Below are 20,350 nucleotides of genomic sequence, written 5' to 3'. Positions count from 1 at the left end.
TATTTGCATATGTATATAGAACATATGTACATTTATATATATCAACTATTATTTAAACGCTTGTTATAATTAAAATACGTATATGTATCATCTGACTACAACTATGCATATATGTATATTATTTTCAATATTCAATTTTATTATTTTCAATATTCAATTTTATTATTTTCAATTCTCTGTCGGGACTCTTTGTTGTTTCAACAAATTGTCACATTAACAATGCGTATTTATTTCTTCAATTATTTATAATAACTTCTCTCTTTAAGGTATGCATGTAAATGTGTATATGTATATTTCTCTTAATAAATCTTTTGAATCTGATTTGTAACATGACATTTAGTTATATGTATATATATTTAGCTAAAATACAACTTGCGCAAAGTGCATGTAACATTTAAACAACAAAATTTTATTCATACAATTATGATAGAAATAGGATTTTTGTTTCATGTTTATGACTTTTGTACTTAGTTTCTAACAGAAAATGTATAAAACATGCTTGGTGTATAATTATTTATGTACCTATATATATATATATATGTATGTGTGTGTTGTGTGTTTGTGGGGGTGTATATATGTTGATTGATCCGTCGTGATTACAATAGATATTTACAATTGGTTCATTCCGATTAAACTATTTTGTATTTGTTGTGTTTTGTTGTGTTGCTTGAGCCTGGCTTTATTTGTGTTTAGTTCTATTTATTTGAGGCGGGACTTGGAGATTAGATGCAAATGGCCACGAGTTAAGTTTAACATTTGAGCTCAATTGTAGATTACAAAACAGTCTCTACACGATTATACAGTATACAACGTATTTAAACGAAAGCCACAACTATTATCTAATAATAATAATAATTGAAAAGTATGCTTAAAATCCAATATAAAAAAAAATACAAAAATCAAAAATATGCAATTACAAATGTTTAGTGAGTAGAGCAAAAAATGTTACGGGACGCGGGGGCAGGTAAATTAGAAATGTTACAAACAAAATCTCGTTGCAGACTTTAAAATCATTTAAATTATTTTACAAAATTATACTCGTGCTTATTGTAATCACTCCATGCATTCATTTGTAGCTGCTGCGGTGACGTTGCTCTTTTACTCTCTTGCAGCGGGCAATTCTATCTCATTTCTTCGCCGACAGATAGTTCATGTACTTTGTGGTCTGCTGTGCATTCCGGACTAATTCACTGTCATCCTTGCCAGCCTCATGCCAGTTGTTACTGGTGTTCTGAGGACGTGGTTGCTGTTGTCCCTCTGGCTGATCCTGTGGCTGGTGTATATTCGGCTGTGAGCGACGTGTAAAGTTGCGATGACGCTGCGGTTGATGTGGATGCTGGTGTTGATGTTGATTTTGATGTGGCGGTGGCTGACGGCGATCAAATGTGCTTGACGCCTCACTTGCCAGGCTGCTCTGGCTGCTGTAACGTGGAAAGCTGCGTGGTCCACTGCCGCCTCCACCGCTACCGCCTCCTCCACCGCGTGTTGGACTCTGCGTATAGCGATAGTTGGACTTTCTGGCTCCCTCGTCCATTTGGGATTTGGGTGGACGTGGTAGCGTGCGTGCACGTGATGAGCTGCGACTGTTTGACTCTGGTCCATTTGAGTTATATGCACAATTCTCATCCTGATATGCATTGTTTATGGCTGTATTGGAACGTCGCCAGGTTTCGCTATGTATTTTCTGTTGATCCTTGTGTTGCTGTTGTTGCTGCTGCTGCTGTTGTTGTTGTTGCTGCTGTTGCTGCTTCTGGAAGCGTGGCGGTTTGTCGTACGTGTTGCGATTGTGATTGTTATAACGCCCGCCGCGTTTGTAGTTGTTTCCTCGCTCATAGTTGCTGATATAAGAGCGTTCGCTGCGATCATCGCGCTGGTCCCAATTGGAGTTAACAATGCTGTTGTAATTGGCCCCACCGCCAAGATTGCGTTCGTAACGCTCTTGCGAATGCTTCCTGCGATCATGTATGCTATATAAACGCAGATTGCCGCCACTTTCACTGCGCACACTGTGATGATCGTCATCACAACTGATGCTGAAACGACGCTGTTGTTGATCTTGGCGCGATCGTCCATTCTGATCCGCATCATTGGTGCGATTGAAGCGAGTCTTGCGCCAGCTGGGCAATGGTTTAGTCTCGTCGCGATCCTCGCTGCTCGCCATGGATGGATATTGATCGGAGCTGATGCTGCTGCAAAAGGATTTGTTTAAAATCATACTCGCATGGCAAATTCGACATTTACTTACTCGGCATGCGGAGCCTGTGCGTGGGAGGGCTTTAGAGGACGCGGCGCATGGCGTGGCTGATATCCCCGTCTGGCTGGACGTCCAGCATTGGACGAGTCATAGCTCTGATATGCAATGCCAGTGCTTTCACTGCCATACTGTTGCTGCTCCTCGACATTGCCACCCGCATCGCCGTATCCAATGTCACACAGGGAATCCTCACAGACCTGCTCGCTCCATTTCTTGGGCACTTCTTGTGCCGAATTATTGGCACTGCTGCCGTTGTTCTCCTCCTCACTGCCGTAGTTGTCCGCCTGTGGTTGCACCTCATCACTACTACTGTTATTGTTGTTATTAACGCTATCATCCTCGTCGTCATCGACAACCAGATAGTCTGTGTACATGGCCTCCAGCTCGTGGCCCACATGCTTGAAATGGCTGTAGAACAAGTCGAGCACCATTAAAAGCATTGCTTTTACTTTGGCTGTCAGCGCTGGTTGCATGATCAGATGCCGCCTAACATGATACAGCAGCTGATCGATATCGGCCTTGTGACGCGATCTCATTATTTCGCCGTTGAGCGTTATCTGTGACAGAACCAGACGTGCCAGGCGAGTAGTCATCACCACCGAGACGTCGTTAATCTCGCGCGTTAGCAAATTGAGCAGGGAATCACCCAATATGGTAATCGGCGCATTATCCGCCAGCCTCACACGATGATAATACTCGCCCAGTAGCGTTATCGAATTGTACAATCGATTCTTGTCGTGCTGACGATACGCATCTGCATTGATATAGTTCGTCTCTAGGATTTTAAGCATGGCGCTGCGCACTTTTGTCTCCTTCATTGCCAGGGCGTCAAAATTGCGCGACGAGAACAATAGGGCGAATTTTAGGGCCGTCTCAGCGTCACTTAAAGCTTTGCTGTTCATGTAATCCATTGATTCGCTGTAAGAAATGCAATGAGAAGTACATAAATATATCATTACATTAAGATCGGTTAGTGTTATTTTAGCATATTAGTTTCACATTTGTGTGAAATTAAAAGCCAATAATATATTGTTACCAGGCAAAGATTGCACTTAAATGAACTAATTACTACTGGTTGCCACAAATAAGAAAATACGAGCTTGATAAGCGGCATAAACTTTTGTTTGCACTGCTTAAATCAAATAAATAATAAAATAAATGCTACACAGGTGTGTACAATGTACATACAAACTAATACACATACATTTAGTATAACGAAAACGTGCATCAATATATTTACCCTATATACCCAATACCCTATATTTAAGAAATACAAAGGGTTTATTAAGTTTGTCAAAAGTGAAATGTGCGTAACATACATCATAAAGCACATATATTCTGGATCAGCTTCAACGGTCGGTTCGTTATAGCCTAGTCCATTTCTAAAGGCACGTAGATCTCAGAGGCTTTAAGAGTTTGAGACACAAAATTCGGTATTTCTTTATATCTTAAAACTCAATACAAGCTTCGTTTTCAAGCAACAAGAACAAGCAACAACAGAATTTAATGCAATCCTGATCGAATAGAAACGTACAAAGCTTGCAAGTGTTTTCATAAATAAAATACAGGGTCTCTCGCAGTCAGGTTCTTTTGGCTGTTGCCTTTATTACTAGTTTATTCAACTGGCGGGAAAATTATGTCTTTTATTCTCTCTCTCTCTTTCTCTTTATTAATCTCTCTGTCGATCTACCAAACTCTCAATTCTTTACTTGCTCTGCAAATGATTTACTTATAAAAATTGTCTGAATTGCGACACCGTTTATAAAGGTTGTAAATTTTGTAATATATATATATATATAAAGTTCTCTGACGTACGTGCAACTTACATATGTATGTGAATAGATATGTATGCTTGTTTTTACGGAAATAAGCGTACATACTATCTACATACATACAACACTACATAACTACATGCATATATATTTATGTATTAATCATCAATGGACGACGCCATGCACACTCACACACACACACATTCAGCAAAAACATACATATGAATTGGTATAGTATACAACAAATATATACATACCATAGCATCGATTCGTCGCGCACAATGTTGCAGAAATCGGTTTCGATCGCCTTTATTTTGTTGTTCAATAAAATGCCATCGTCCTGCAGGTTGAGGCCACGCATCATCGTGATAATGTGATCGTATGGACAACCACCTGTTGGTATCATATAATTGCTTGTGGCGCCTGTATTGAGCATATTACAGACTTCGCGCAACGTTTGCACCTCGCTGCCGACAGCGCCGCCGCTGCTGCCGCCGTTGCTTCCGCTACTGTTGCCGCTGTCCGCACTAACACTGTTGTAATTGTTGTAGGTGTAGGCGGTGCTGCTGCTGCTGGTGTTACTGTTACTGTTGTGATTACTGCTAATCATATTTGTATTAGCCATTTCCTATGATCAACCGCTGTTAATATTGTTGATGTTGCTGTTGTTATTGTTATTATTAATTCTCTGGTTGTTCTTGTTGTATGCGTATTCCCACTGTCTCGGCCTCTATCACTGCCTGCGCCAAGCGAGCCAACTTCTGTGTGTTTGTGCTGGCGACCAACAACAACTCAACTTATTATTTTGCGCAAATAAGCGTTGACAAAGGTGTCGAAATGCGCATCAAATTTCACCTTTCATTCACTTTATGCTGTTGCATAGAACTCACCTAAGACTCTCTGTTGTTTAGAACTTAGCAAACGTATTAATTTAAATGCACAAATCTATTAAAATCTATTTTATTTTATTTATTATACCAAAATAATTTATAGCGAATGCGTTTGCTGCGATGTTGCCACATCCCAGAACAAAATTACCGATAGTTTGAACGTCTGGCAGCCTTTCAGCTCCATAAATGTGCTATCGCACCAGTATTGACAAACTTTCGATACAACGATTTATGCAGTTACTATTTGAAAAATGCTTTAATCAATAATTACCTTCCTATAAAATTCTCCCAATTTCAAATCAATTTACGAAGAATATTTAAAATTGCTTCAAAAATTACTAAGTTAATATGATATGTGTAATAAAACTTCCGTATGATTTTGACTTTATTAACAACGTTTACTGTTTTATCACAATATTCAAAGAAATTATTTGTTAAAAGTCATGTATATGGGTTCGTATGTATATTCGTAATTATTTCCGCCGACGATTTCAAACAAGTCACTTTCACCATCTGTGCTCCACACCCAGGGAAGTCTCTGTAGGAGTTAAACGTTTATAAAAAAAAAATTAACTTTAAAATATCAATTAATTACCGTCTCTTCAAATGAATTTTGATGCAGATTGACTTGCAGTGGTTTGTTGCGTTTTTGGATAATTTGTGATACCATAAACTTATAATTATCAAAAGTAAATAGACACTGCTCAAAGCTGACAAAGTCTACATTGACCATGTTAAGCATTAAACTGTTAAGGCTGCGTTTATCTTGGATACAACAGCTTTTAAAATATAATTGTTTAATATTATCATAAGATTGATTTGCAAATAGCCGCATGTCTTCCAGTAAATAATTATCCGTGACGATTTTAAGGGCATCTACAGGAACATTAGCGCTAATAACAGTGTCCAATGTATTAGTTGAGTTGCATGTCTCCAAGATTTTGAAATGACGTTTTTCCGTAAAGCAGCCCAATTTGCAAAAGAGTACATCAAGTGTTCTTTTTTGTCTAGGTCCACAAATGGTTAACTCTTTTAGATTCTTGATATCTTTTAAATGTTCCTGAAACCAGAGTAACTCGTCGAGATCAATTTTAATTGATTCCAAATGCTTTACACACTCCAGGGGCAGTTTTAAAAAAATAGATTGGTAAAATCTTTGATCCGACATGCAAAGCTTGATTTCCTTAAGTTGGTGAGTCGTCATAACGTTTATTAAGTTTCCTACTAAAAACATCCTGCAATATGTCAGGGTAAGACGTTCCAATTGAGGAATATCGGTAAAATGTACTCCCGAAAAATTCCCTTGCGGACTAAACGTTGTCATATTTGGAAAGGACTTAATAATTTTTGGTATGTCTGCATCGGTCAACAGGTTGCTCGGAATTGTTGCAAAGCGAAAATCATGCACTTTTGGGTAAACCTTGCTAGTGAGCACTTCAAACTGCTCCCATGACATCAATCTCAAACGGATCACTTTTACGGTATCGCGAATGCATTGAAAGAAATAATTGAAATGCTTAATCGAAAAATTTGCCTCGAACAAGGACAAGTTCACCGTCTTGTACTGGGAGCACCAAACAAAATACATCAAGTGGTAAAATCGGGGATGCACACTTATCATAGTTTGCTGCGATTTCAGATCCAAATAGCCTAGTATGCGTATAAGAATATCGTCGTTCAGAGCTTCCATTTTTGCCTTAAAGAAAGAGAGAAAAAATAATATAGCTTAAATGGAAAAATCAACTATTTTATTGATTAAATTTTTTCAAAATTAATGCCAGCCGTTTAAATTTCGAATTCAGTCGATAAATAACAATCGAATCTAATTTGCGTTCACAGCTAACTTCACGCCACTTAGAGAGGACATAAACAGCTGATTAATGACGATCTGGCAGCACGTACGGGTTTTCAGGTTTTTACGCGACAAAGTTAAATTATAAACATGCAGAAATATGACAAAATGGAAAAGATTGGTGAGGGCACTTACGGGACAGTGTTCAAAGGACGCAATCGAGACACTATGGAAATAGTTGCACTAAAGAGAGTACGTTTGGATGAGGATGACGAAGGTGTGCCTAGCTCCGCGCTGAGAGAGATTTGCTTATTGAAGGTTTGTTTTGCGATGTATTGCACCAAAGGTTTGCTCAAAACTAAACGTATGTCACTTTTTCAATAGGAATTGAAGCATAAAAATATAGTTCGGTTATGTGATGTGTTGCACTCCGATAAAAAATTGACACTTGTATTTGAGCACTGCGATCAGGACCTAAAAAAATACTTTGACTCATTGAATGGAGAAATCGATATGGCAGTGTGTCGCAGCTTTATGCTGCAACTGTTGCGCGGCTTGGCCTTTTGTCACAGGTGGGTGTTTCAATAGAAATCCAACATAGATATATAAATATAACATCTATTTATGTTAGCCACAATGTTCTTCACCGAGATTTAAAGCCGCAAAACTTGCTCATCAATAAGAATGGGGAACTAAAGTTGGCTGACTTTGGATTAGCCCGCGCCTTTGGCATTCCTGTCAAATGCTATTCTGCCGAGGTGGTAACGCTGTGGTATCGTCCCCCAGATGTGCTCTTTGGCGCCAAGTTGTATACGACCAGCATTGATATGTGGTCAGCCGGTTGCATATTGGCCGAATTAGCTGATGCAGGTCGTCCACTTTTCCCAGGCTCTGATGTGATCGATCAATTGCTGAAAATATTCCGCGTGCTTGGCACTCCAACTGAAGATTCTTGGCCCGGTGTCTCGCATCTCTCAGATTACGTTGCGCTTCCATGTACGTTTTTATTGCTAACTCTATTTTAACTACATTTAAAACAAATTTTTTTCTCTGTATTCTTATATCACTTAAGCTTTTCCACCAATTACTTCGTGGAGTCAACTCGTACCAAGACTGAATTCCAAGGGTCGTGACTTATTGCAAAAACTGCTTGTTTGCCGTCCGAATCAGAGAATTAGCGCGGAAGCTGCAATGCAGCATCCATATTTCACAGACAGCTCCTCTTCGGGTCATTAACTTGTGGCAATCACTGTAGTTCTAACGACTGTTTCAATAAGATTTGAATAGAAATTGTATGTATATTTTAGGAACGTATTTTTAGTTATATACGCATCGTTTTTATCATCAATTCAATGCAATTCTATTACATAGTTTTTACCAAATTATACTACCAATGATAATGCCATCAGTTGTAATATTTTAAATATACATACAAGTTTAAGTAAATCTAAGAACCAAAATTGCAACTGTACCTAGTTCACTCAATATTTATATAGAATAAATCTTCAAAAATATACATACCCTATTTGTAAACAAATATCTCGCTCTAATCAGAATTTTTAATGGAGCCAAGCACGTGAAACCAGAAATCCAACTAAGGGTTAAATCTATGTAGAACGCACTGCGCACTGCGCACGCCAAGTTTTAGTTGCTTTTTGTATGTTTTCCGGACCGGTCGCTTTTTTTGCGTACTTGTATCGAAAGCAAGAAGTTCAATTATACTATATTTATATATCGAAATACATTTGTTATTTTGATAACGAATCTCAATAAATATTTAGTAGGCAACGCTGTTGTTTATGCGGGTGTGATAAGAGCATCTATCAAAAAAAAAAACAACATAAATTGAAATTGAATCAAAAGCAACAACAAAACAAATCGAGAACGAAAGTAATAGTTGTTAAATTCTAGTTTATTATAATGACTTGGGGATTTGTGACATGTGGCCCAAACGAGGCATTAGTAGTATCAGGTAAATCTATAAATAGATTAATTGAATTATAAAATACTTGTGGGTATTCATTCGTTTTAATAAAATGGATTCGGGGCAGCACCCCCAAATGACGTCACTACTTATCGATTTTTATGTACACGCAAAATAGCTAGAGTCCGAAGCCGTGTGTGCGCAGCAAACGAACGGCGTTGCCACATGCATTGCATACATGTGCAATTTGTATTTTGTTTTGATTTGCTTGTAAACAAGACAGAATTAAACTGTTGTCATTTTGATAGGATGCTGCTACATGAAGCCACTTTTGGTGCCCGGCGGTCGCGCCTTCGTCTGGCCAACGATTCAGCAGGTCCAGCGGTAATTAAATCAAATTGACCTTGATAAATGACATCATTTTCATCAATTGCCCTTTTGTTTTTTGTAGAATTTCATTGAACACTATGACGCTACAAGTGGAGAGTCCCTGTGTCTACACCAGCCAGGGTGTGCCAATCTCTGTGACTGGCATTGCCCAGGTCAAGGTGCAGGGACAGAATGAGGATATGCTGCTGACTGCCTGCGAGCAGTTTCTGGGTAAATCCGAGTCGGAGATAAATCACATTGCGCTCGTCACCTTGGAGGGTCATCAGCGTGCCATTATGGGATCGATGACCGTGGAGGAGATCTACAAGGATCGCAAGAAGTTCAGTAAGCAGGTTTTTGAAGTGGCTTCCAGTGATTTGGCCAACATGGGCATCACAGTGGTGTCCTACACCATCAAGGATTTGCGTGACGAGGAGGTGGGTTATATACTATATATATATATATATTTAAATATATATAGGCGACGGCACCATGTTTGATATTAAGTACAACATGTTTTGTAGGCACTATCTTTATGTTTACGTAACTAAAATATTATATATATATTTTTGCATGTACATACATACATACGACTCATTGCTAACCCAACCAGGGCGACTCCAAGGTGCGTATGGATTGGTCCTTGTTTCTGGAGTCTTCTTAACCCATGACATTGTGATTTTCCTTCGTATGTAAACATGATTTGTTTATTTTTTAACTTTTACAGGGTTATCTGAAATCTTTGGGTATGGCACGAACAGCTGAGGTGAAACGTGACGCTCGCATTGGTGAGGCAGAGGCACGTGCCGAGGCACACATTAAGGAAGCCATTGCCGAGGAGCAGAGAATGGCTGCACGTTTCCTCAACGACACGGATATTGCCAAGGCACAGCGTGACTTTGAATTGAAGCGGGCCGCTTATGATCTGGAAGTGCAGACGAAGAAGGCCGAGGCGGATATGGCCTACGAGTTGCAGGCTGCCAAGACCAAGCAGCGCATCAAGGAGGAGCAGATGCAGGTCAAGGTCATTGAGCGCACACAGGAGATCGCTGTGCAGGAACAGGAAATTATGCGTCGTGAGAAGGAATTGGACGCTACCGTGCGTTGTCCAGCCGAAGCTGAAAAGTATCGTCTCGAGAAAATTGCCGAGGCCAACAAGTTGCGTGTGGTGATGGAGGCTGAAGCTGAGGCCGAATCAGTAAGACATATATATAGTATACTTAAGAGATTAAACATTTAAATCTTTACCTGCTTTTGTAGATTAAGATACGCGGCGAAGCTGAAGCATTTGCCATTGCTGCCAAGGCCAAGGCTGAAGCCGAGCAAATGGCAATGAAAGCCGATGCTTATCGTGAATATCGTGAGGCTGCCATGGTGGAGATGCTTCTGGATACGCTACCAAAGGTATACAGCTACTTGCAGATTCCTCATAGAATCATTTTAATGTGCGTCTTTTGCTTGCAGGTTGCCGCCGAGGTCGCAGCTCCTCTTTCGCAGGCCAGGAAGATAACGATGATTTCCAGTGGGCAAGGCGATATTGGCGCGGCTAAGTTGACCGGCGAGGTGTTGTCGATTGTCAATAAAGTGCCAGAGCTGGTTAAGAGCATTACTGGCGTCGATATTGCCAGGGTACGTTCAAATTCAGAATTTATATAAGCGAAGCTACACAGCAACAAATGCAGCAAATACAAAGCAACAAGAAACAAAAAAAAAAAAACAAATGGCAATCAAAAGACTTGGTAGATAAATGTAGCAACATTATATGAAGTTCTATGATTACATATGTTTCTTCTACAATGTGGCAAATAATTGTACATATTTTTTTAATCTTAAGCTTTTTCATTTTGCGTTTTCTATATGTATATGATTTTTTGCCTTAATTTGATTTATCTCTTTATTCTTCGTTTCAGTCTGTGCATGCTGGCTAAATGTCCGAATCCAAATTACTCCAAATATACCACAAAGAATATATATATATTTAAATAATACGAAACAAATTCTTCGAAACACTTGAATACTTAATCGCATTTACTCTTTGTTTTTGGTTCTAAAAATATTTGTGTGTAACAAACAGTGTATTTTGCACAAAATGTCAAATAGCAAAAAACATATTTTGTATTCCATATAAGAATTCAAAATAAAATATGTATTTATATATGTCTTTATACAAGCGTGGAATAAAGATTTTTTTCTTGAACAAGAAAGTGTTTTTAATTCAATCATTTAAAAAAGCGCGCCAAAAAATCTAGTAAAGCTAGAAGAAAGAGCTAGATACGGCAGCGCCGATAGTTTCGCGAGGTTGTATTTTTGAAAATATCGATTTCTTTTACTTTTTGTCAAGTCTCAACCCTAATTATCACACGACTCAGCACTTTTCGCCCGTCAAGCTGCCAACTCGTTTGCTTCTGTCCAGTTGGCAGCCCAGCAGATATTTAGCTAAATCATTTGTGATTTTGTACAAGACTTGTGCTCTTTTTTAAAGACTTATAACTAATTTAAAAAGCGCCAATTTGTATATTTAAGTTGAAAAGTTTTATCACAAATCATTTACTATGGCTGATTCCAAGGGGTAAGTGTAACTCTTGCAAAATGCAGCAATAAAAGAAAGCCGACACTGAGAAAGAGCTGCACAGTGAGACAGCTTCAATTTCGCGCAGTCATTGGCCCTAGTGAAAAAAAGTACTCAAAGGCCACATAAGAAAATTCACTGAAAATGGTACACAAATGCGCGCCAGGATATTTGTCAAAACTAATAAGTTGAACAAAACAGGAATGTAATTTGTAATTAATGACGAAATGCATGATGCATAATTAACAGGAATTCGTCTGTGTTGCGAAACTAGGGCAAGCCAAAGAAAAACGCCATTCGTCCATTTTAATTTGTTGTTGTTGCAGCCCTTGCTTGCTGTTTCTTTGTTGCCCAGGGATTTTAATTTGTTGGTTGAGGGGGTGGAAGTTGTTGTTGTTGTAGTTGTTGTAGTTGACAACATTTAAATATCTGAGTGAGCCAGGAAAATTATAATGCTCGTTTGAATTAAAAAAAGCGACAACTTTGCGAGTTGTGTGTTTTTAGTTAGAAATAGGATCAAAAGAAAAATCAAAACGGGAATTGCCACAATAAAAATATCAAAATGTCAAACAGCAACGACAAAGCCGGCAACAGTAATAGCAGTAATGACAACAACACTAACAACAACAACAACACCAATTATGATGTAGAACATTCGATGCAAGTGGACGCCGATATCACTGACTTTGTGCGCAGTTATCGGAATGAGCAAGATGACAGACTGAAAAAGAAAGAAGAAGTTTTAGGACAACAAAGCAGCTACGCTGATAAACGGTGCGACATGTTGTCTCTCTCTTAACTAACTCTCTTAACTCTTTTGTGCTTGGTCGAGTGTTTAATATTGATCTTGTTGTTTCAGCAGCGATGACCTGGCTACGGCTATTCTGAAGCGCAAGGATCGTCCCAATCGTCTGATTGTCGAGGAGGCGCAGAATGATGATAATTCTGTCGTGTCGCTTTCGCAGGTAAGTTCCAGTCATCAATAAAAGCCACGTCATCATCACATATCATTTGTTTTGCTTCTGCTTTGATCTGTTATAGGCGAAAATGGATGAGCTGCAGCTCTTCCGTGGCGACACTGTCATTCTGAAGGGCAAGCGTCGCAAGGAGACCGTCTGCATTGTGCTGTCGGACGAATCCTGTCCGGATGAGAAGATCCGCATGAATCGTGTGGTGCGCAACAATCTGTGTGTCCATTTGTCGGATGTGGTGTCCGTGCAATCCTGTCCGGATGTCAAGTACGGCAAACGTGTGCGCATCTTGCCCATTGATGACACCACTGAGGGCGTTACGGGCAATCTCTTTGAGATCTATCTGAAACCATATTTCTTGGAGGCCTATCGACCCATTCACATGGGCGACAATTTCATTGTTCGTGCCGCTATGCGTCCCATCGAGTTCAAAGTGGTGCTCACCGATCCGGAGCCCTACTGCATTGTGGCGCCCGAGACGGTAATCTTTTGTGATGGCGATCCCATCAAGCGTGAGGTAAGTTTCCATTCCCCTTGAGATCTATGGATCTTCTTATATGATAATCGTTTAAAGTAGCAATTAAAATTATCATCATCAATATATGTATATTATTTGTTATGTGTGTTTGCTGTAGGAGGAAGAGGAGTCTTTGAATGCCGTTGGCTATGATGACATTGGCGGTTGCCGCAAGCAATTGGCCCAGATTAAGGAGATGGTTGAGCTGCCGCTGCGTCATCCGTCGCTCTTCAAGGCTATTGGCGTTAAGCCACCTCGTGGCATTCTGATGTACGGCCCACCTGGTACCGGTAAGACCCTGATTGCACGTGCCGTGGCCAATGAGACGGGCGCCTTCTTCTTTTTGATCAACGGTCCCGAGATTATGTCCAAGCTGGCCGGTGAATCGGAATCGAATCTGCGCAAGGCATTCGAGGAGGCCGAAAAGAACTCGCCGGCTATTATTTTCATTGATGAAATCGACGCGATTGCACCCAAGCGTGACAAGACTCACGGCGAGGTGGAGCGTCGCATTGTGTCGCAGCTGTTGACACTGATGGACGGCATGAAGAAGAGCTCCCATTTGATTGTCATGGCGGCCACCAATCGACCCAATTCCATTGATCCGGCGCTGCGTCGCTTCGGTCGTTTCGATCGTGAAATCGATATTGGTATTCCCGATGCCACTGGCCGTTTGGAGGTACTGCGGATACACACCAAGAACATGAAGCTGCACGAGGATGTGGATCTGGAGCAAATTGCGGCTGAGACACACGGTCATGTGGGTGCTGATCTGGCATCTCTCTGCTCGGAGGCGGCTCTTCAACAAATCCGTGAGAAGATGGATCTGATTGATCTGGAAGATGATAAGATTGATGCCGAGGTGTTGGCCTCTCTGGCTGTCACCATGGAGAACTTCCGCTATGCGATGACCAAGTCCAGTCCATCGGCACTGCGTGAAACGGTTGTGGAGGTGCCCAACACCACCTGGACAGACATTGGCGGTCTGGAGAATGTCAAGAAGGAGCTGCAGGAACTGGTCCAATACCCGGTCGAGCATCCCGACAAGTTCCTAAAGTTTGGCATGCAGCCCAGCCGTGGTGTGCTCTTCTACGGTCCACCCGGTTGTGGTAAGACACTGCTGGCCAAGGCCATTGCCAACGAGTGCCAGGCGAACTTTATTTCGGTGAAGGGTCCGGAGCTGCTCACCATGTGGTTCGGTGAGTCCGAGGCCAATGTGCGCGACATCTTTGACAAGGCACGTTCGGCTGCTCCTTGTGTACTCTTCTTTGACGAGTTGGATTCGATTGCCAAGGCTCGTGGCGGCAATGTGGGTGATGCTGGCGGTGCTGCCGATCGTGTCATCAATCAGATACTTACCGAAATGGATGGCATGGGGGCCAAGAAGAATGTGTTCATCATTGGCGCCACCAACAGGCCCGACATCATTGATCCGGCCATTTTGCGTCCGGGTCGCTTGGATCAGTTGATCTATATTCCATTGCCCGACGATAAGTCGCGTGAGGCTATTCTTAAGGCCAATTTGCGTAAATCGCCACTCGCCAAGGAGGTGGACCTAACATACATTGCCAAGGTGACGCAGGGCTTCTCTGGCGCCGATCTGACTGAGATCTGTCAGCGTGCCTGCAAATTGGCCATTCGCCAGGCCATCGAGGCCGAGATTCGACGTGAAAAGGATCGTGCCGAGAACCAGAACTCTGCCATGGACGTAAGTTCATACAAACCAAACTGAGAGCGAACTTAATATTATTCTTAATTCCCTGCAGATGGATGAGGATGATCCAGTGCCGGAGATAACACGTGCACACTTTGAGGAGGCAATGAAGTTTGCTCGCCGTTCCGTGTCGGACAATGACATTCGCAAATATGAAATGTTTGCTCAAACTTTGCAGCAGTCTCGCGGCTTTGGCCAGAACTTCAGGTGAATCAAGCTAAACCTAACGTTTCCCATATGAATTGATTACTTACAGGCATTTCTTTATACTGTTTACAGATTCCCCGGTAATGCCGGCAACACCTCAGGGTCTGGCACCAATATGCCAGTTAATTCGCCAGGCGACAATGGCGATGATGATCTTTACAGTTAGATTTCTAGATTTACGCAAGACAACAACAATTTTTTAAATGAATTTTTCCTCCTAACAACAACAAAAAACAAAAAAAAAAAACCGAGCAAGAAAACAATTTTAAACACATACAAATTTGGATTCTGGAGGCAAAAGCGGCAATCATTAGCAGCACCACCAGCATTAAATTAACATCATCATCAACAGCAGCAGCAACAGCAGCATTAGAATAATGCATAGGAACAACAGCATAAATAATATAACATAACTTTATACAATTTTGATACCAACTATGGATCAGATTGTAATTTGTAATTGGCGACTCAAAAAAAAAAAGAAAAGAAGAATTAGCCTCACTTATCATTCGTGCATTATCGATCGAAGATGAGCGATCGAGATCGGAGTTCTTTATACATTATATAATGATAATAAACAATAAACACATATACACCTACATATAAAGATAAATACATAAACATATATTAAACACCGTAAAATTATAAGTGTATTTGGAGCTACGTTTTTAAGTGAATAAAAATTATAAAGTCGGATAAAGGCTTTTGGAAAATTACAAAAGGGAAATGTAATGATGGATCGTCTATCTTTGTTTGATTTAAATAATTGCTGATTTTAAAAGAAATATCGCTGATTTAGCAAAATGCATTTCCCGGCTTGGCAACTAAATTTAGTTTGAAATCAAACAACTGGTTGTTTTTGTGTTTTAATCGCTTTTATTAAACTTGTATTCATTCGTCATGTTTGCCTCTGCACTGATTGCGACACATTACCCAGTATCTGATCCTATAACTTATATATTTAGTTAGCTTTTTACGATATCCATGCCAATGTTTGCTGCGCTTAAATGACAAATTCAAATAAATATTTATTTTGGCATTCGTAAATGAAAAGCAAATTAATTTAAAGTTCATTTTTTGTTGTTTTTTTTTTGTTTTATCAGCAGCTTCTGCGGCGTTTCAATTGAATATAATTCTCCTTAAATTTATTAACGCCTATTGCAAGTTTCCAATTAAGTTTCGGTTTTTCTTTTCGATTTTTTTTGTTTTTAGCAGTGTCTACACTTTAAATATTTTCATTAAATACATACATACATATTTTTGTTTTTTGTTTATCTGTTACACATACATAATTAAATATATGCTTTATGCATAAATTACAACACAACAGTTAAAATACAAATACATAGTTTCAATTGTTAATTTAGCGCGTTTTTTTAAATTTTTCATTCTTTATTTATTTTTCAACGTTTTTATTGAGCTTCGCTTGTTGTTGCTTCAGTTTTACTTAGTATGTGTGTGTGCGAGTTTGTGTATGGCTGTTGGTGTGCGTGTGTGTGTATGCGTGTTATGTTGTTTTTGTTTTTTTGTTGGAAGAAAATGGCCAGCACTTTCAGCTTCTTAAATAATTAGTTACGCTTCATAACTTTTATCGTATTTATCTTATTTTTTGTCTCTTTTTTTTTTATTTTTGTTTGATATTTTTGTCAATTTATGTACGCTTTGTTTTTGAATTGTTTTTCAAGAATTTTGTTGCTTTAAAGTCTTGAACATAGACTAGACACCAATTAGTAGTAGTATGTAGGATTAAACATATTTTTATTTTTTTGTATTTTTATATTTTTTTAATTTCTTTTCCTTCGTTTTGTATTGTTTTATTTTTGTCACGTGTAACAAGTTTCTGTTTTTTTTTCTTTCATTCTTTAAATTATGATATTTATGTTTTCATTATTATATAAGTAGTTTTGTGAACACCTGTCGACTGTTGGTATGCCAGTAAAATTGTTTATATGCTTTTACATAACTATACTCGTATGTATACGTTTATTATTATTATTTTATTATTATATTATTATGTTATTTATTAACTGTCTAAGATTTGTTTTAGTTACGCATTTTACAAACAATAAAGTAACGTTTATAAAGTACTGGAGTTTGGGTTTACCATATTTAAGCTCATTTCAGTTATAAGTAGATAAATACAGATACATTTACATGCTTCTCTCTATGTCTGTATGTATATGTGCTAGAGTATAGAGTATAAAAGGGAAGGAGAGGTGTGGGTGGGGAATTAGGGGTGGGGTAAAACGCATAAATAGTATCTATTAGCTGCTGTTTTTTTCTTTTTTTTTTTTTGAATTTGCAAACCAAACTCTACTAAGTACACATCTAGGCCTTTGATATTGCTTTGCTTTGCTTTGCTTTGCTTTTCTCTAACTACAACAGAGTAGGACTCGTTATTGAAGCCCGATTATAAACCATAATCAATTTCCATATAATAACTGAGCAGATCTGATTATTTGCTTGCGCTAGATATTTCATATTCATATTCAAAGATTTTCTAAGTTGATCCCATGCAACATATATATTGATTGTGCCTTTAGCCTTCTCTTTTGTAGAGCCAATTGAAATAGAAATGATTTGAAGAATGTTTTTAAAAATTAAATTTCGCTTATATTGAGATCGATCGTTTTGTGCTGTTTGTTGTCGTTTAACGAGCTGAACATTTTTGAAAAAGGTGGACATTTGAAATAGTTCTGTCGAAAATGTTGAAAGAGCTAGTTACTGGCTCGCTGGAAACCCAAAAAACAAAAAGTATCTCTTAATATTTGACGGGTGAGGGTCCATAACATTTCTTTAGCGTTTCTCATATATATAATTCTTTTTAAACAATTTCAAAGATTTATTTTAAATGTATATGCTGAAACATTTTTTCAGCTGGTTTTTTTAGTGTTTCTTTTTGTTTTTTTTTTTATCTTGTGGTTTTTTTCGTAAACACTGCAAGCAGCAATTTTACATATAGACTAGTACAATGATTGGTTTTTTTTACTTTATTTTATAAATAAATTAGATTTGTTTTATGCATATGTGTAGTTTTTACTTTATATAAGTATTTGTATTTCTTGTTTTGTAGATATAAACTCTTTGCTTGATGTGTGTTCATTTGCGACTATTTGATATCCTTCTTTTATTATATTTAGTAAACAATAAACAAGTTTGTTGTTGCTTTGATTATTAAACTTATTTCATTAAGCCAAACGAGTTTTTTTTTTTGCATAGTTTTTTTGCATAGTTTTTGCCTCTGTATTGTGCTAAATTATGCGTAGATCAATTGATAACAAATTAGTATATATTAATAATAATAATAAAAGTAAGAAAAAAACAAGACTATTAACTATGCACTTAACATTTCTTTTGAGCTAATGACACACAAAAAAAAATTACATTTCCTTGTTACTCTACCTTTCTTCTGCCCAATCTGATTTCTTCTCTGGGTATTATTCTCGTTTTGTTTTTGTTTGTTTTTTTTTTTTCAATTAAATACATTAAATTACAATTGCTAATACATACAATACAATATTTCTTTTTTTTTCTGTTTTGTTTTTCTTTTGTTTAGCATAATCGTTATCATTATCATATTATCGTTATCATTGTTTTTGAATTGTATTATCCAGCCTCAGCTTAAAACATAGTTTTAAATCAAAAATTTCTGTATATGTGTGTGTGTGTGTGTTTGGTTTGCGCTTGTATTGGTATTTGTTGTGCTCTCTGCTGTTGTTGTTGTTGTTGTTGCTGTATATATGCCTTCGTTTAGTTGTGTAGAGTCCTAATAACCCATTAGCCTGGTTGTGGTTGTTGTTGTTGTTGTTGTTGTAACTGCCGCTGCTGTTGTTGTTGTTGCGGTTGTTGTGGCGTTTGTTGTTCAGACTTTTTATCGTGTGTCGGTGATATTATTTTTGCTGCCAAATATCTTCACCAGCTGCGACTCGTAATCGTCAATGTTGCGCTTCATAATATCCATGCAGGGTCCAAGCAGACGCTCAAATGCTCTCACATCGAGAACTGATAAGCAAATCGAATAATTTGATAATTAGCCAAGAGGTATAGTAAAAGATTTACACATAAAGAATATTTGGTTGATAGAACATAAAACATGCCTTAGATTTTAATAACTTGCATTAAAGAATTACAGCATAATAATAATGAAAATATGTATTAGTAAACATGACACAAAAATTAACATTGCATGCCACATCCAATTCAAAATTCCATTCCCAGAGACCAGTCGATTAACCCCCTTAGAATTCGTACTTCCACTTAAGGTTGAACCCGATTCCCAACCACAGGCGCCTCAACTCATAAATAAATAATCTATGAAGCAGCGCTTACCATTCGCAAAATGTAACGTATTTTTTGTTCACTCTTTTGTTTACTTAATTTTTGGACGCGGGGGGTGAGGATTTTCAGTTTTGTCTGTGTCGGCAGCAGACATTAATCTGTGGCAAAGGCTTAACGTTGCGTATACGTGATATTCGTGTGTCTCTATGTAAACGTGTGTGTTGTGAATGTGCATGTATGTGTGTGTGTGTGAGAGATTTTTATGAATGAAAGAATTCGATATTTACTTAGCAACTGTACAATTTTTAATCATGTCTCTGAACGTACAATAAATTTTATGGCATTTTAACAAAATTAAATTAAAGCTGAATGAAAAAAATAATTATAAAATAATATGCATTAATACACAGAATGCCTTTCCTGGAGATGCTACTTGCTAAGCAGTTTCATAAACGTTATTGATAAACTTGTCATTATGATTATCGCATTCATAGATTGGTATTACGTCGAGCCATTTCCGTGAACATTTGCTCATACATCAATATATTGCGCTTGAGAACATCGGTGAGGAAGCCCAGGATTCGTTCAAAGGCCTCCGTGTCTAGGACTGGACGGAATTCAATTAAAACTAAATTTTACATCTACAATCTAATAGAAGTGGGTATAAAGATCATAAGTTTATACCAAGGCTGCAAAGCGAATTCTTAAAATTAGCTACCCTTTAGCCTTTAAAATAATGTTTGAGTTCGGAAAAATATAATTACAGAAATATCAGATTTTTTAAATTTTTAATATACTACGATCTAATTTATATTAAATTTTAATCTTTAATAATTAAAGTAAACATTCTTTATAAGCAACCTTTACAAAAGCAACATTTTATTGTAGCAACCTCTGTATTAGCCACTTTTTTCTATGTCAAATTTTCTATACAAGCAACTCGTTTTGTTTTTCTTATTAATATTCCAGACTTCCATAAAAATGGAGAAAAAAAAAAAACAGAAAACCGATTTCTTTAAAAAAAAAAGATTAATTCTTAAAGAATTGCAAGATGGCAAGAAATCATCAGAGGTCTGCAGAAGATTCAATATCC

At 38.1% G+C, this 20,350-nt stretch overlaps 6 protein-coding genes across 10 annotated transcripts in view; 3 read left to right on the top strand and 3 right to left on the bottom strand.

Annotated features, from left to right (window-relative positions):
• Positions 1-172: 172 nt before the first annotated feature.
• On the bottom strand, positions 173-5,092 carry LOC117782858 (myb-like protein AA). Of its 2 annotated transcripts, none has more exons than XM_034619924.1 (3): positions 4,284-5,092; positions 2,246-3,172; positions 173-2,186 (listed from the first exon to the last, which is right to left on the bottom strand). In XM_034619924.1, exons 1-3 carry the CDS (start codon positions 4,649-4,651, stop codon positions 1,127-1,129), a joined length of 2,355 nt encoding a protein of 784 aa, XP_034475815.1. In that variant the 5' UTR covers positions 4,652-5,092; the 3' UTR covers positions 173-1,126. The 2 variants fall into 2 exon arrangements, with proteins under 2 accessions (XP_034475815.1, XP_034475814.1); XM_034619923.1 differs by having other exon boundaries at positions 173-2,189; positions 4,284-5,091.
• A 173-nt stretch (positions 5,093-5,265) lies between these two features.
• Positions 5,266-8,396, bottom strand: LOC117782876. Of its 2 annotated transcripts, none has more exons than XM_034619969.1 (3): positions 8,230-8,396; positions 5,512-6,612; positions 5,266-5,454 (listed from the first exon to the last, which is right to left on the bottom strand). In XM_034619969.1, exons 2-3 carry the CDS (start codon positions 6,604-6,606, stop codon positions 5,344-5,346), a joined length of 1,206 nt encoding a protein of 401 aa, XP_034475860.1. In that variant the 5' UTR covers positions 6,607-6,612; positions 8,230-8,396; the 3' UTR covers positions 5,266-5,343. The 2 variants fall into 2 exon arrangements, with proteins under 2 accessions (XP_034475860.1, XP_034475859.1); XM_034619968.1 differs by lacking the exon at positions 8,230-8,396 and adding an exon at positions 6,904-7,026.
• LOC117782882 (cyclin-dependent kinase 5 homolog) lies at positions 6,697-8,243 on the top strand. Its single transcript, XM_034619977.1, has 4 exons — positions 6,697-7,026; positions 7,093-7,280; positions 7,340-7,704; positions 7,781-8,243. The coding sequence occupies exons 1-4, from the start codon at positions 6,859-6,861 to the stop codon at positions 7,942-7,944; spliced, it is 885 nt and encodes a 294-aa protein (XP_034475868.1). The 5' UTR covers positions 6,697-6,858; the 3' UTR covers positions 7,945-8,243.
• On the top strand, positions 8,367-11,154 carry LOC117782874 (flotillin-1). 2 transcript variants are annotated; one of them, XM_034619961.1, is made up of 8 exons: positions 8,367-8,680; positions 8,941-9,016; positions 9,084-9,438; positions 9,615-9,626; positions 9,729-10,199; positions 10,262-10,405; positions 10,466-10,630; positions 10,912-11,154. In XM_034619961.1, the coding sequence occupies exons 1-8, from the start codon at positions 8,629-8,631 to the stop codon at positions 10,927-10,929; spliced, it is 1,293 nt and encodes a 430-aa protein (XP_034475852.1). In that variant the 5' UTR covers positions 8,367-8,628; the 3' UTR covers positions 10,930-11,154. The 2 variants fall into 2 exon arrangements, with proteins under 2 accessions (XP_034475852.1, XP_034475853.1); XM_034619962.1 differs by lacking the exon at positions 9,615-9,626.
• A 258-nt stretch (positions 11,155-11,412) lies between these two features.
• LOC117782857 (transitional endoplasmic reticulum ATPase TER94) lies at positions 11,413-15,706 on the top strand. Its single transcript, XM_034619922.1, has 6 exons — positions 11,413-11,570; positions 12,433-12,535; positions 12,612-13,058; positions 13,177-14,766; positions 14,825-14,979; positions 15,052-15,706. The coding sequence occupies exons 1-6, from the start codon at positions 11,554-11,556 to the stop codon at positions 15,143-15,145; spliced, it is 2,406 nt and encodes an 801-aa protein (XP_034475813.1). The 5' UTR covers positions 11,413-11,553; the 3' UTR covers positions 15,146-15,706.
• Positions 15,707-17,881: 2,175 nt separating this feature from the next.
• Positions 17,882-20,350, bottom strand: part of LOC117782879 (cAMP-dependent protein kinase type II regulatory subunit) — a 39,406-nt gene continuing 36,937 nt past the window's right edge. Inside the window, exon 9 of one of the 2 annotated variants that reach the window (XM_034619972.1) lies at positions 17,882-18,981. In XM_034619972.1, coding sequence (XP_034475863.1) covers positions 18,851-18,981 — 131 coding nt within the window. In that variant the 3' untranslated portion in view covers positions 17,882-18,850. Of the gene's footprint in view, positions 18,982-19,356; positions 19,865-20,350 lie in introns of those variants that run through there. The other variant, XM_034619974.1, reaches the window with a different exon arrangement.

Source organism: Drosophila innubila (assembly GCF_004354385.1).
Source record: "Drosophila innubila isolate TH190305 chromosome 2R unlocalized genomic scaffold, UK_Dinn_1.0 1_C_2R, whole genome shotgun sequence".
Classification (NCBI taxonomy): domain Eukaryota; kingdom Metazoa; phylum Arthropoda; class Insecta; order Diptera; family Drosophilidae; genus Drosophila; species Drosophila innubila.
The sequence above is the reverse complement of the archived record's forward strand: the minus strand, read 5'-3'. Positions and strand labels throughout refer to the sequence as shown.